Below are 14,870 nucleotides of genomic sequence, written 5' to 3'. Positions count from 1 at the left end.
GTATGAAGAAGTGGCATGATTTGGCAACAAATTAGATATCTAGAATAAAGGACAGAGGAGTCAAAAATTACTCTGTGGTCCCTTGTTTCCACGTTAGTAATAACAATAGCTCATATTTATATGGTATTTTAAGATTTGTCAAGTGCTTTAAAATATCATCTCATTTGAATATCACAAAAGCCTAGTGTGGTAGATGCTTTTATTATCTGAATATTAGAGATGGGAAACTGAATCTGAGCAGTTAAGTTATTTGTTCAGAGTCCTTAACCACTAAATATATGATGTACAATTCCTGCCCTCTGCTGTGGAAGCAGAGGCATAGGCAAGTATAAGAGGGAATCTGGGTTTGGGAAAAAATTATAAAGACAAATATAGTGATCTTAGCTATGGTCATTTTGAGTTGGTGCTAGTATGCAAGTACCAATTTGACTGGGCGGATATGCTTATGATTAAAATACAACAAAGAATAGTGTATCTTGTGTATAAGGAGTAGCGACAATAAAAGAGGTGGTGGAGTTGCATTTGACCTCTATGAGGAAATACAACACTCCATTGGGGAGAGCAGAGGAGAAAGTATGTGGGAGGAAGTAAAAGGAGGGAGAAACAGTAGCATTGATGGGGTGAGTGTAACTATAGACAGTTTTGCCAGAAAGGGGAAATGCATGATATATGTATAAGACAAATGACAAAGTGTACATGGAGGTAGAAGGCAGTTAGTTGTGTTGATGGATGTCAACTATTTGGACATCTTTCAGAGGTCTCTCTGCTGCTAGCAGGGTGCATACTTGTTACTTCAATGAATTTTGATCTTATCAATGTGGGTTTTACTTCCAGGGGTGTGAATTGCAATCTGTCTATGCCTTCTCATCCTGTGTAACTCTGGTCCATGGATCTAGTTGCATATCAATCAATCAACAAGCATTTGTTACACATATGAGATGTTCACAGAGGGATCTTAGACAGTGATCTTTAGCACTAAAATCGGTTCCGAGGTTGAGGGTGTTGAAATTTAGTTGCAAGGAAATGTATTTGGTGACCTTAGTTGGTATCACTACTCCATTGGTAGTCAAGTTATGGTGGAGTGCAAAGGATGGCAGTCATATTGGATGGAGAAGAGGTTGTATGGTCAAGAGAAGTTAGTATATAAGTACACAGAAAAGAAGGAGAGATGTTATATTGCTTTGGGATAATTATGGCAGGTCCATAATAATAAAATTTCATAAAGTAGGTTAGAGAAATCATTCCTACCTTTGAGTTGGCATTAGGTCAAATATGCCTTCTCACTCAACTAAATACAAATATGTTCTAGTTTCAGGTCTTGACAGTTTCTTCAATCTTAGCTAGGTAAAGGAAAATGGGAAGATATGTCCTTTCAATGAAAAATCAAAAAGGAAATTTCAGAAAGCTATAAGGAAAAGGATTTGGTTCTTATCTTTTGGCAAAAATGTCAGTTTGATTCACCAATGAGTAGGTTTGCCTGAGTCCTTTGTTATTTTTCCTATGAAGGCAGCTACAATTTAATAGTGTAGGACAGTTAATCCCCCAGATCTATCCTGAAGAACAGGCAATATGTTTTATAGGAAGGAGTGGAGATGATTAGTTTCCTATCAATGATGTTAAAAACAAGGAGCCACTGGGGAGTGGTCAGGGGTCAGTCCCCACCATAAAGGTAATAGGATTCAATTTGTTTCAACAAACACTTATTAAGCATCTACTATGGGCAAATCAATGTGCTTGGGAATCCAAAACAAAAAATGAAATATATCTTGCCCTCAGTGTGGTTACAATCTATTGGGGGAAAGGGGGAGAATACAACATATAGAGTAGTTCCCAAAGTTTCTGTGAACCTCTTTCAACAACAAAAACAAAAGCATAGGGTTGTGGATCCCCAGGGTAATTCAATATATTACTTATAATATACTTCAATTATTTATTGCTTGAGGAACCATTAAAGAATTTTTAGAGAAAATTCCTCGGGTCATCATTGAGAATCCCTAAGGAAGTCATAAACCACTAAATGGGAACCATATACACTAATAAATCTCTTAAGCCTCAATTCCTTGCCTGTAAGAAGAGATGGACTAGATGACCTCCAAGATCCCTTTTAGTTTTAAATCTATGCGTCTGTGATCTTAATTATTGAATGAAGACAGTTGAGAAGGGAGTGAACACTGACAGCTGGAAGGGAGGGATAGGGAGCAGAGAAGGCTTCAAAGATTCTGAATTAAAGCATGGAAAGCCTAGAAGGCCTGGTAGATGGGTTAGAAGTTGGAGATTAGTTCAGAGAATAGTGACTGGAATTTGACATTAATTAAGGGGAATTGTGTGAAATAGTGCCAGAAAGATTGGTAGGTACCAGAATTTGGTGGACTTTAAATGACAGGCTATGCAGAAATGCTTAAGGGTTTTGAGTAAGGGAATTAAAAGTAGATTGTGAAAATGAATGGCCATGAAATAGTTGAGCATGTGAGTTTGTGTATGTGGTGTGTGTGTGTGTGTGTGTGTGTGTTTGCAGGGGGGGGGTGGGGAACAGAGTCTTTGGTTATAAGGAAGAGCAGGAACAAAGGACGGGAGGCAGAAGCACGAAGTGTCCAGTTAAGTGAATGTCTAGTAGTACCATTCGGTTGGAGCTTAGAGTAAACAAAAGGGAGTGGTATTAAATACTGGGAAAGCAAGGGAGGTCCCCAAACTGTGAAGGCCTTTTAATAAGGAACCATTAGACTTGAACAAGTCAAGAATAGACTATGTATAATGAAGATAAGATGGAGGAGCTGGATAAAAAATGGATCATAGGGAAAAGAAAAAGAAGTGGGAGGATGTGTTAGTTAAGAGGAATTTGGGATGTTGTGTCATATCCCTTCCTGTGTCCTCCAGTCTGAGTTCTTTCTGGAGTTGTTTTTTTCTTGATATCTTTTGTTTTTATGTCGCCTTCATTTCCCAATTATATCTCTTCCCTTCCTTTCCCCAGTGAGTTAGCCCTTGTAACAAAGAAATAAAAAAGAGCTAGAGAGATGGTGGGGAGTTGGGCAAGGGATGCAGGTCGGAAAATCTAACCAAGACATCCACCAAGCCTGACAGCACAACACACCCACACCACAGTCTGGAGCTAGGTTTTGACCTTGGGTCTTGCCACTGACTTTCTAAAAGATGAAAAAGAAAGATGTAGCACTGAGATTATGGCAAACCAAGTTTTTTTTATTGTGGAAGAGTCTAAAAATGCCAGGTTAGGGGAGGGTGTGGGGACCAAGAAGGATAAAGGAGCTTATCTATATTGTCTCTCCCTCCAATCCCCCGTTAGATTATAACAGCACAGGGACTGTTTTTCTTTTTATTAATGTATTCCCAGGGCTTAGCACAGTGGCTGGATTAGTAGGTGCTTAATAAATGTTTGTTGCATTGGATTGCACATTTCAGCCTTATGGATCTCAGAGACTCCCATCAATGCAGAATTGTGTGTTTTTTTTTTTTAATAGTAAATGTTAGAGCTGCTGACTTAAGGGTCAGAGATGAGATTCAAAGCTGGAAGGTACCTTTGAGTCTGGCCTTCTCATTTTACTGATGAGGAAACTGAGGGTGAGAGAGGTTGTTACTTTCCTAGGATCACATAGCTAGTAAAGCATCTGAGGCGTTATTTGAATCCACTTCTTTCTGACTCCAAATCTAGTGTCTGTCTACTGAGGGAGCCAGGTAGCATAATGGATAGAATGCTGGGAATGGAATCAGGAAGGTCTGAGTTCAAATCTAGTCTCAGACACTTACAGTGTGACACTAGGAAAGTCTCTTAACCTCTACTTGCCTCAGTTTCCTTGTCTCAAAAATGGTTATAAGAATAGCACCTACCTCCCAGGGTTGTTGTGAGAATCAAATAAGATAATAATTGTAAAATGTTTAGCACAGTGCCTAGCACATTTGTAAGCATTATATAAATGTTAGCTATAATTTTTATTATTATGCCCCTCTGAGCTTAGGCTTTCTAACTCTGAAACCAAAGCTCTTCCTACCAACCACATCATGGTACCTCTCACAGTAAGTACAGAACAGGTACTGAGTGAACACTTATTTATGGATCAGATGGTATAGTGGCACAAATTCTGGATTTAGAATCAGGCCTTGGGTTCAAATCCTGGCTCTGCTATTACCTCTGTGACCTTGAGCAAGTTTTTTTTCTTTAACTTCTTTGGGCCTCAGTTCTTTTTTTTTAAGCAATCGGGGTTAAGTAACTTGCTTAAGGTTACACGGCCAGTTATTATTTCTGGGTGTGGTGCTGAGTGTCTGAGCCGGGGATTCGATCTCCAGGTCGTCCTAACACTGGAGCCGGTGCTCTTACTCACTGAGCCACCTGGCCGCCCCTAAGCAATTGGGGTTAAGTAACTTGCTCAAGGTTACACGGCCAGGTGTTTCTGGGTGGGTGCTAAGTGTCTGAGCCCGGGATTCGATCTCCAGGTCAGTCTGACACTGGAGCTGGTGCTTTTACTTGCTGTGCTACCTGGCCGCCCCGGGCCTCAGTTCTATAGTGCATCATAGATTTAGAGCTAGAAAAGACCTGATGAAAGGCCTTCTAGTCTAACCCTTGTGTTTTACAAAGCAAGGAAGTTAAATGTCTTTGGGTAGTGATAGAACCTGGATTTGAAATTTGAGCTCCCAAATGCTGCTGTTATTCATAAAATGAAGGGATCAGACTAGATGGCCTATAGGTTCCCTACTAGATCTGAAGCTATGGAAGTAGCACTGGCCCAGTCATAGTAATCGGTTAATCAACATATCTTTATCAAATGGTTATTATGATGCCAGGAATTATATTATGCACAGGGAATAAAACGACAGAAATAAACAGCCTTTGCTTTCAAAGAGTTTACCTTCAGGGGGAAGTGGAAGAGACTATACATACATATACAATATGTATATATAAGCTTTAATAATTTAAAACTTAAAACTATTAGAGCTATTAAAATTTTTAACTATTAAAGTTTAAGATGCACTAAGACGTTTGGGATGCTTTGTACTTGTATGTACATTGTTGTGGTTCAGTCATTCAGTCATGTCTAATTCTTTGTGACCCCATGAACCATAGCAGCCAAGCTCTTCTGGACTCCACTATCATGCAAAGTCTGTCCAGACTCGTGTTACTTGCTTCCATGACACTATCTATCCATCTTATCCTCTGCTTTCCCCCTTTCCTTTTACCTTCAATCTTTTCCAGCATCCAGACAGAGTCCTGTCTTCTCATTGTGTGTCCAAAGTATTTAAGATTCAGCTTAATAGTTGTCCTTCCAATGAATTAATTTCTTTATGTATTGACTGATTTTATCTCCTTACTTTCCAAGGGACTCTCAAAATTTTCTTTAGCACCACAATGTGAAAGTGTTGATTCTGCAGCCCTCAGATTTCCTTAGAGTACAACTCTCATGTTCATACATTGCTACTGAAAAAAACCTTAGCTTTGACTATATAGACCTTTGTCAATAAAGCGATGTCTCTATTTTTTAATCTACTGCCAGGTTTGCTTTCCTTCAGTTTGGGTTTGATGGCTCAGAGTAAGTGTAAATAGCAATTGTTTCTGTTCTGGCTAGCAACTCTGAGAGTCTTCCCTTCCCAGATTGATTCTTTTGTGAAGGCAAACTTGGTCCTTTTACCTCAATTCTTATCTAGCCTTTTAACTACTGAATAGGCCTTGCCTCAGACAAACTGAGACCTGGAAAGACCTTAGCTTAAAAAGGCCAAGATCTCCCACTGCATCTGGGGCCATTGCCATTTGTCCTGACCCGTGTCTGGCTACTGAGAGTGAGACTGAGGATTTTTTACAGCCCTGCCTGACTTAAATCCAATTCACTTGCAAGTAAAGACATCATGCTTCTGATGTCACTGATCTTCTTTGAGAATGAAGTATGAATAATAGCAACAGCTTTCCTTCAAAGGAATCTTTTAACTTCATGGCTGCAGTCACTGTATGGCAGTGATCTTTGAGCCCATGAATATAAAATCTGACACTGCTTCCATTTCTTCTCTATTTGCCAGGAAGTGATGGTACCCAATGTCATGATCTTAGTTTGTTATAATATTAAGCTTCAAGCCTGCTTTTACGCTTCCCTCTTTTACCCTAATCAATAGACTTTTAAATTCTTTTTCATGTTCTGCCATCAGAGTGGTATCATTTGCACATTTGAGATTGTTGATATTTCTCCTGGCAACCTTAATTCCACCTTTTGATTCGCCCAGCCTGGCATTTTGCATTATGTACCGTGGCATTTTGCATTATGTACTAGGAATCCCAAGGCAGCTAGGTGTCATAGGGTCTGGGGTCAGAAAGACCTGAGTTCACATGTGTCCACCTCCAACACTTACTATTTGTGTGAACCTGGACAAATCATGTAATTTCTTCTGTCTCAGTTTTTTATCTCTATGATGGGAATAATAACAGCACCTCCCTCATAGTGTTGTTGTGAGAATCAAATGAGATAAAATTTGTGAAGTGCTTAGCACAGTACCTGGTGCATAATAGGAATCATACAATGGGGAGGGGAATACATATTTATATAGTGCTCTATTGCTAGCTATTACTATTTATTATTATTATTCAGTCACTTGGCAGAAAAAACATAAAGCAACCTCCTCCTTGCAGGTTCCCTTTGAGCCCCCCCGTCCCTCCCACAGACATAAAATTCTTTGAAAGCATTCCCGAAGAAAGCAGTGGGATATGGTGGAAGGAGCCCTGACTACAGGGCTCAAGGACACAGTATCCGATTCTGACTCTGCCACTTGTTATATGTGTAATCTTGGGTAAGCCCTTTCTGATTCTTGTTTTCCTCATCTTTAAAATGAAAGTTTCTGTTTAGGTGACCGTGAAGGTCCCCTCTCAACTCGAATTCTCTGGCCCTGTAAGAAGAGGTGGGTTTCTATTAGGCTGCTATCTCACATCTGTTGTTTCTGCTGGCTAACTTATTTTGGTCACTGGGCCTGTTGGTACTTGCTTACTATCAGGAGCTATTCCCAAGCCCACAAGTGATTTTGCAGAGCCCTGATGAGTCTTCATCTCAAACCAGGGACAGATAAAGGAATGGCGCACTAGGAATACGGGAATGGGTAATCTCAGGGGTGGAGGAGTTGCAACCTAATTGGCTTTCTGTCCCAGGAGTGTTTCTGTGCTTTAACAAAGACTTTGCCTGTTATCAAGAATAAGCCATCCTAGAAAAAATGCCAACCTTGAGCAGCACAGTGTACAAAATCCCATAGTTAATTGGCTTTAACTTTACGGAGTCTGCCTGTAGTAATGCAAGCTCTGGATTTGGAATGAGAGGACCTGAGTTTGAATACTACTTCAGTCACTCCTTGTGTGACTGTGGGAAAGTCACTTCTTATCTTTAACTTTCAGTTTTCTCAGCTGTAAGCCAGATGCATTGAAAGATCTCTCTTGGTTCTAGGTCTGTGATCTGTGATCTTGTTTTAAGTACAATCCATATATTTGGCTCACATGTTTTAGGGCTACCTGTGTTGATAAACAGATGTGCTGAATTGCAGGATATTAGAACTGGAGGCATTTTAGGAATGAACTAATTCATTGCTTCCTCTTCCCCCCTCCATTTTACAGATTAGAAAACTGAGACTCAAGAGGAGAAATGACTTGATAACAAATGGCAGAGACAGGACCAAGGGTGTGTTGGAGCCAGCTTGAATCTTTGAGTCAATTGTTGAATTTTCACTGTGAGCATTTACACATTAGAAATCAGCAAACTTACAAATTTAGGACTTGATGAATTGTTTTGTTGTTTGTCTAGACTTAAGAAGGTGAAAGAGAAAAAGTTAATAATGCAGATTAAAGTTAAAAGTGTATCATGAGAATTTTTTTTTTCCTTTGGAGAGCTACTTGTTAAAATTTTAGTAGCACCCTCTGGAATGGTACTCAAATTTAATACTCTTTCACTAGTCTTGTGTATTATAATTTGTCTGTATTCTCAGTGCCTAGCACAAGTTCCTGGCACAGAATACTTGTTGATTGAGTGCTTCTGCCAATACTAATGTGTTGCTATGTTTCTTTTCCAGAATAACCGCATCCATACCTCTAAGTACAATGTTCTCACCTTCTTGCCTGTTAATTTATTTGAACAATTCCAACGGGTGGCCAACGCCTATTTCCTTTTCCTACTGATTTTGCAGGTAATGTACAAGTTCCCTTTCTTTACCACTTGGTTTACAATCTAGTAGACTATAAACTCCTTGAGTCAGGGATGGTTTTTCATTTGTCTATAGTGTCTAGTAGAGGGGGTAGTTAGGTAGTACAGTGGATAGAGCACTGGTCCAGGAGTCAGGATGACTAATCTTCATGAGTTCAAAATCAGGCTGCAGACACTTAGCTGTGTGACCCTGGGCAAGTCACTTAACCCTATTTGTTTCAGTTTCTTCATCTGTAAAATGAGTTGGAGAAGGAAATGGCAAACAACTCCAGTATCCCTGCCAAGAACACCCCAAATGGGGTCATGAAGAGTTGGACACTGCTGAGAAAAATGACTGAACAACACCTAGTAGAGGGTTTTGCATACAGTGGGTGCTTAATGCATAGTTGGTTTATTTTTTGAGTGGATTGGACTTATTGAATTGGTTGTTAAAAAAGATTTCATTAACTTTTGGAAACATGAAGAAATCCAATTAGTGCAATACCCATGATTAGGTAAATTGTCCTTTCAGATCAGATTTTCATGGTTATTATATTGTTTTTTCTTGTTGAACGTGGGAGTTCCAGCAGCACATTAAAACATCACATTCATCATTCTAAACATCAAGGTCACTTTTAAATTCAGGCTTGCCCTTTATTTGAACCATACCAGACCCTAGTAATTATTGTTAATCGCCTCCCTCCATGCTTTCTTACTTCCTCACTTGACATTGCTATTATTTTCAGGATTGAGGCAAAAGGAGAGTAATCAAGCTCTTTTTTAGAAATTAATTCGATAACTTAGGTTATTTCATGTTTTTTTTTTCATAAAAGAGACACAGCAGCTTTTACTTGTAGATATAAGATATTCCATGTGTATTTAATAAAAGCATTTAGTGGTAGAGATTTGTGTTGTTAAAATGAGAGTAATGATTTTTTATTTCTTTCCCTTAAAGTAAAAGTTGAACCTAAGTGTAGATGGGCCAATTTTCTGGTTTTTACTAATAACAAATGAAATAAAAGATAAAGTTTTGTGATTTCATTGATATTAACAATTTTTGACTGAGAGATAGCAGTCTTGGAAGACAGGTACTCAAGTCCTATCTCAGACCTGCTAAAATAGAAGCCTATGGATCCCAGGAGCCTGTGGATACCACCAGATTAAGAATCTCTAAGACATTAGTAGAATTACTGATTTGCCTTGGTAGAGGGTATGTCTGTAACAGTAAAATCATAGGTGCAGACCCTCCCCCCAAAAACTCAACAGTTCCCAAATACACTTAAATATTAGGATTTTTTTTAAAAAAGGATGCTTTTGAGATGATTTTTTTTCAAATTATATTTTAGTCTTTCAGATATGTCATCTTTGATTTCTATGAATAACTTCTGCATCAATCCAGCTTATAACACCCCTATCTCTTATTTTCTGCACCTAAAAAAAACCCAATCAATTACCTGGTGGTTAATTCTTGGTGTACAGCCTCTTTGAACTTGGCTGACTGGCCCTCAGACAATAGATGTAGAGTCACAGATTCTGTCCATAGACTTTTTTTCCTCAAGTTCTTTTCAGCTTGATGGAACTGCTGAGGCTTGCCCTCTATTGGCAAATATAGCCTTCAAGAACCAAGGTTAACTTCTGTGTCATAATATGACATTGACATAGGACTTTAATTATAGCTTTCTGTATATAAAATACCACCTCATTAAGAAATTATTATTATTACTTTTTTAAGCAATTGGGGTTAAGTAACTTGCTCAAGGTTACACAGCCAGTTATTTCTGGGTGTGGTGCTAAGTGTCTGAGCCTGGATTCGATCCCAGGTCATCCCGACACTAGGGCCAATGCTCTTACTCGCTGTACTACCTGCCTGTCCCCATTAAGAAATTATTAAAGTCACCAAACTCTCAAAAATGAGATTTATTTTTACTAGAGACTGCATTTGGTTTAATTTATTTTAATTATCTGGGTTGCGTCTTGACACTTTTCTTGTAGCAGGTTTGCTTTCCCAGATTCCTAAGGCTTGGGCAGAAATTCTCAAACTCAATGTTTAGTGTGAGCAGGATCTATTGTTCCTACAATGGACTACTTTCATAGACTCAAACAATTTTGCCATTGTAAGGAACCTTAGAGATCAGTCTCCTCATTCTGCCAATGAAGAAACAGAAACCAAGAGAGGTCAACAGTGACAAGGGCACATGCCCATTTATTGGCAGAGATGGGAAGAGGATTTAGGTTCCTTAACCCCTCTTTGGGTGCTTTTTATAACTTTATCCTTGGATCACAGACTGAGAGTTGGAAGGGACCTCAGAGGTCTTCTAATTCAATCTCTCATTTTACAGATGAGGAGTTCTACTATATAGCCATAGCCCTCTTAGTGAATATTTAGAAAATGCCTCAAATGTTTGGTGGTGGGGATAAAAAAGTGGATGAAGAGCAGGAGAATGTTATCTAATGCTTAAAATGACAAATTCAAAAAGAAGCCCAATAACCAAGAAGAACTGAATGTTTCTAAAGGATATTTTTGCCAAATTAATATTGGTTGTGAAAGCATTCAAGAAACTCATTTTCACTGGTTCTCTGGAGTTTAAGAAAATTCCCTACTTTGTAAAAATGCACTATGTAATTCAGGTTAATTAAAAAAAATTCTAAATAATGTGATGTTTGCAGATGAATGCTCTGAAAGTTCCTTGCAATATCCTCTAATTACTCACTGGAGTTAAGGAATATTTAGGTGACAATATTGTAATTTTAACAAATTATGTTCTCAGACAAAAATGACACACTGTTGGTTAATAAAATCCTGTGACTTTGAGGGTAATAAAATCTAAAATTGTCTCTTGCAGCTAATTCCAGAAATATCTTCCTTGTCATGGTTTACAACCATTGTGCCTTTAGTCCTGGTGTTAACTATTACTGCTGTCAAGGATGCCACTGACGACTTTGTGAGTATTTGTCATCGAGTCTTCCTTATTGCTTCCAATACTTTCCATTTTTATCCCCCATTTAATGCACAGAAGTAGAACGTAAATCCCTTGGACTTCCAGAGACTATTTCACTTTGTTCATTTTATTGCTGTCACCTAGAGTGTATTTGTACATAGTAGGTGCTTAATATTTAGTGAGTAGAACTGAATATGATAAGACTTTTTTTTTTCTTGCTATGTGTATACTTCTATATAGCACTTCACCATGAAATCTTGCGGGTAAGTGGCACAGTAGATAGAGCACTGGGCTTGGAATCCAGAAGACTCAACATAGTGAGTTCAAATCCAGCCTCGGGAACTTACCTGGGCAAGTCACTTAGCCCTGTTTGCCTCAGTTCTTTATCTGTAAAATGGGTTGGAGAAAGAAATGACAAACCACTGTAGTGGTCTTTGCTGAGAAAATCCCCAAAGGAACTCAGGAAGAGTTGGACACAACTGAAAATGACTAACAACAGCAATATCTTGCCTCTCCAATTTTGCTGGAAAATTTGAAATTTATCATTGATGGGATAAAGGGGAAGTATGAAGGTTTTTGCTGCCTCATATAATGTCTTATACACAATTGGTGCTTAATAAATGTGAGTCAAGGGGTGGCTAGGTGGCAAAGTGAATGCAGCACTAGTCCTGGAGTCAGGAGGACCTGAGTTCAAATCTGGCCCAGATACTTAACACTTACTAGCTGTGTGACTTTGGGCAAGTCACTTAACTCCAATTGCCCTGCTTCCCCCCCTCCAAAAAGCAAAAATATAAAATGTGAGCCAAGTTCATTTGAATTTAAAAAAATTCTATTTTTTCTTAGTTTTATCAGATAAGGAACAGTTGGAGTTGATGACCCTGGAAAGAAGTAGAGAGTAGGATTCATGTATTGGGAAATTTGCTTTTAGAGAAAATTGCTAAATTAGATGCCAAACTTTTAAGCTGTTAACAAGATAAATTAATATTTTTTTTGGTATGTGTACTTCTTTCTTTATTGAATCTATTCAGAGGTATAATGTTAATACATTAGAGAGAGACAAATACAAAAGTTAATACAAAGAAAGAGGAAACTACCAAATGTTCTCTCATCTGGTATCATTAAAGAGAGGGAAACAGGTCACTGAAAAAGGGGAATTGTGAAGAGGAAAATGGTATTACTATGAGTGAACCATCATTTGATGTTGTAAAACCTTCAGCCTTAAAGGCTTAAATTTCCTCTCCATTTCTGAGCACAGGACATACCAAAATACCACTTATTATTTATATATTAGTCTCCAAACAAAATTTTATTTTGCCGTAATGTATTTTAAGGGGCTACTAGGTGGTGCAGTGGATAGAGTGTTGGCCCTGGAATCAGGAGGACCAGAGTTCAAATTCGGCCTCGGACAGTTACTAGTTTTGTCACCCTGGGCAAGTCACTTAACCCTGTTTGTCTCAAATGGAAAATGGAAAATGAGCTGGGGAAGGAAATGGCAAACCACTTTAGTATGTTTGCCAAGAAAACCCCAAATGGCATCACAGAGAGTCAGATACTACTCAAATGACTCAACAGCAAAAATGTATTTTAAATAAAATGATTTATAAAAGGTGCTTGATAATTGAATTTTCAAGGAGTCATAACTGCTAAATAATGATACTGTCTCTTCACCCCCAAAAACAGTGCCACAATGCCAGACACTGTGCTAAGCACTGGAGATATAAACACAAAAAGCAGCAAAATCTCAGGAAGCTCATATTCTAATAGGGCAAGATAATATACCTAGGGGAGTGGGGACTAGGGAAGGTGATTAGGTTTTTGAAGTCATTGGGACAGTGAGTGGAAATAGGGCAATTGATTGACTTCCCAGAAGTGGTAGTTTTGATTTATGTTCCCAGAGTAAGAGGTGGAAAGGGGCTAGAAATGGGTATTAAACTACATGTTAGGAAGATGACCAGAGATTTGCATGGTGGTCTGGAGCCAGGTTAGATATGATTAACTCATTAATCAGGAATGCAAAGAAATTGCGTTAACAATCCATAGAGATGAAAACTGTACAAGATTAAAGACAAACTCAAGGCTGCAAGTTTTCTTGCTTGAGTGGGGTTAGGAGGCCAGGACCACAAGATGGGCTTGGGCCAGGCAAAGAGTGGGGCATACATGTGTTACTTGAGGGGCTTGAGGCTGTGGGGGCTGTGTTAGTGGACAGGTAAATGAGATGGTAGAGCACCACAAATGATTTTGTATAGTAGACCATATCTTTATTTATACAATTATCTGAAAGGGAGAGAATAGATAAAATCTCATGGTTTATTATTTGGGTATTTATTTCTTCAAAGCAGTCAGTTTTGTAAAGCAGAATTCAGCCTCAGAGGCCTTCTTTTTCAGCAGTGACTGCAACCTATATGTTCAGATTATGCAATATCACTTGATAGATACCATCATAGAAATAATTTGTTTGAATATCTTCTTATGATCAGTATTAAGAGAAGCACAGCACAGGCAGGTGAATGCTCATGAAAGTATTCACTGTTGTCTTGGAGGATGTCCTGGTGAAAAAGAGATTCCCTATAGAACAAGGATTCTTGACCCTTTTCTGCATAATGGATCCCATTGGCAGTAGAGTGAAGCCTATGGACCCCTACTTACAATAATGTAAAAAGTATGGAATTACAAAGAAAACCAATTATATTGATATGGAGATGTAGTTTGATTCCATCAACAGTCATGAACCCCTGGTTATAGAAGGAGGCATCTTCTAGAAGATCTTGTTTGCAGATAACATTCTTCTGGTTACATCAAACAGGGGTTGCTCAGTGATATCCATAACCATTCCAAAGAGAAGAGAGACAATACCCAGGGGGAAAAAAAGAATGGATAAAAATGCCTTTTATCAAGACAGTCACATATAATTGAATGAGTAGCAAGATGTGTTGGTCTATTAATACTTTCATCTTGGTCAGTCATTGAAGATGGAGAATAAACTCCTCCCAGAAATTAATAAGAGACAGAAAGTGCTCTGGGTTGCATTTGGAAAATATGTAGCATTTTGAGTGATCCCAACCTGCTTCCCCGTTTTTTTAACAGTGGTCATCTGGTAATGTTATATAGTTATGAAATATGAAGCCTCACAATCTCTGAAGAATGTAAAAGGCAATAAATAATAAAGCTCTATATACATGTTATTATTGTTATTATCATTAACATTATTAATTATGCCAAAGTAGAATGGTACCCTTTTCGTACCCTGGAACAACTTAAATAACAGAACATGGAAAGGAAAATAATTTACCTAAGATTGTCTGAGGGCAAGTGACAAAGATTGGGTGTTACTGGTTTGTGACTACCTTCAGAGAAGAGACACAAATGAAACTTTTCTTTTGCGCTCTTTTTCTGATTTTAGGGTGAATGGGATAAGAAGGGCATAATAGAGAATAGAAAAAGAGAAAAATTAGAGCTGGATGGAACCTTAGATATTTTAGAGCACACTGCTCTCCTTTGTGTTCTTATCTCTGAGCTGGGAGTGGGTGGTGGGTAAAGGTGGATAAAGGACTTAAAGGTTAATAAGAAAACATTTCAGAAGTAATGGGTTTTCTCCTTCTCCCCCTTCTCTCCTCCCCCTCCTCCCGTCCTCCTCCTCCTCATTCTTTTTCTGCCTCTTCTTCTGCTGCTTCTGCTTTTCCTTCTCCTCCTCTTCCTCCTCCTTTTTTCTCCTCTTTCTCCTTTTTCCTCTTCCTCCTTTTTTTCTCCTCTTTCTCCTTTTTCCTCTTCCTCCTCCTTTTTTTCT

At 38.5% G+C, this 14,870-nt stretch overlaps 1 protein-coding gene across 7 annotated transcripts in view; it reads left to right on the top strand.

The window, feature by feature from the left end:
• The window catches only part of ATP8B4 (ATPase phospholipid transporting 8B4 (putative)), a 346,626-nt gene that overhangs the window by 87,414 nt on the left and 244,342 nt on the right, over nt 1-14,870 (top strand). For all 7 annotated transcript variants that reach the window (XM_069098021.1, XM_069098022.1, XM_069098023.1 and 4 more), the window contains 2 exons: nt 8,038-8,151; nt 10,991-11,089. In XM_069098021.1, coding sequence (XP_068954122.1) covers nt 8,038-8,151; nt 10,991-11,089 — 213 coding nt within the window. The remainder of the gene's footprint in view (nt 1-8,037; nt 8,152-10,990; nt 11,090-14,870) is intronic.

This window comes from Petaurus breviceps, unplaced genomic scaffold, assembly GCF_028583685.1.
Source record: "Petaurus breviceps papuanus isolate PSGF00001 unplaced genomic scaffold, PetGlider_PUasm1.0 37, whole genome shotgun sequence".
NCBI classification, from domain to species: Eukaryota; Metazoa; Chordata; class Mammalia; order Diprotodontia; family Petauridae; genus Petaurus; species Petaurus breviceps.
Note: the sequence above shows the minus strand (reverse complement) of the source record. Positions and strands in the feature narration are given on the sequence as shown.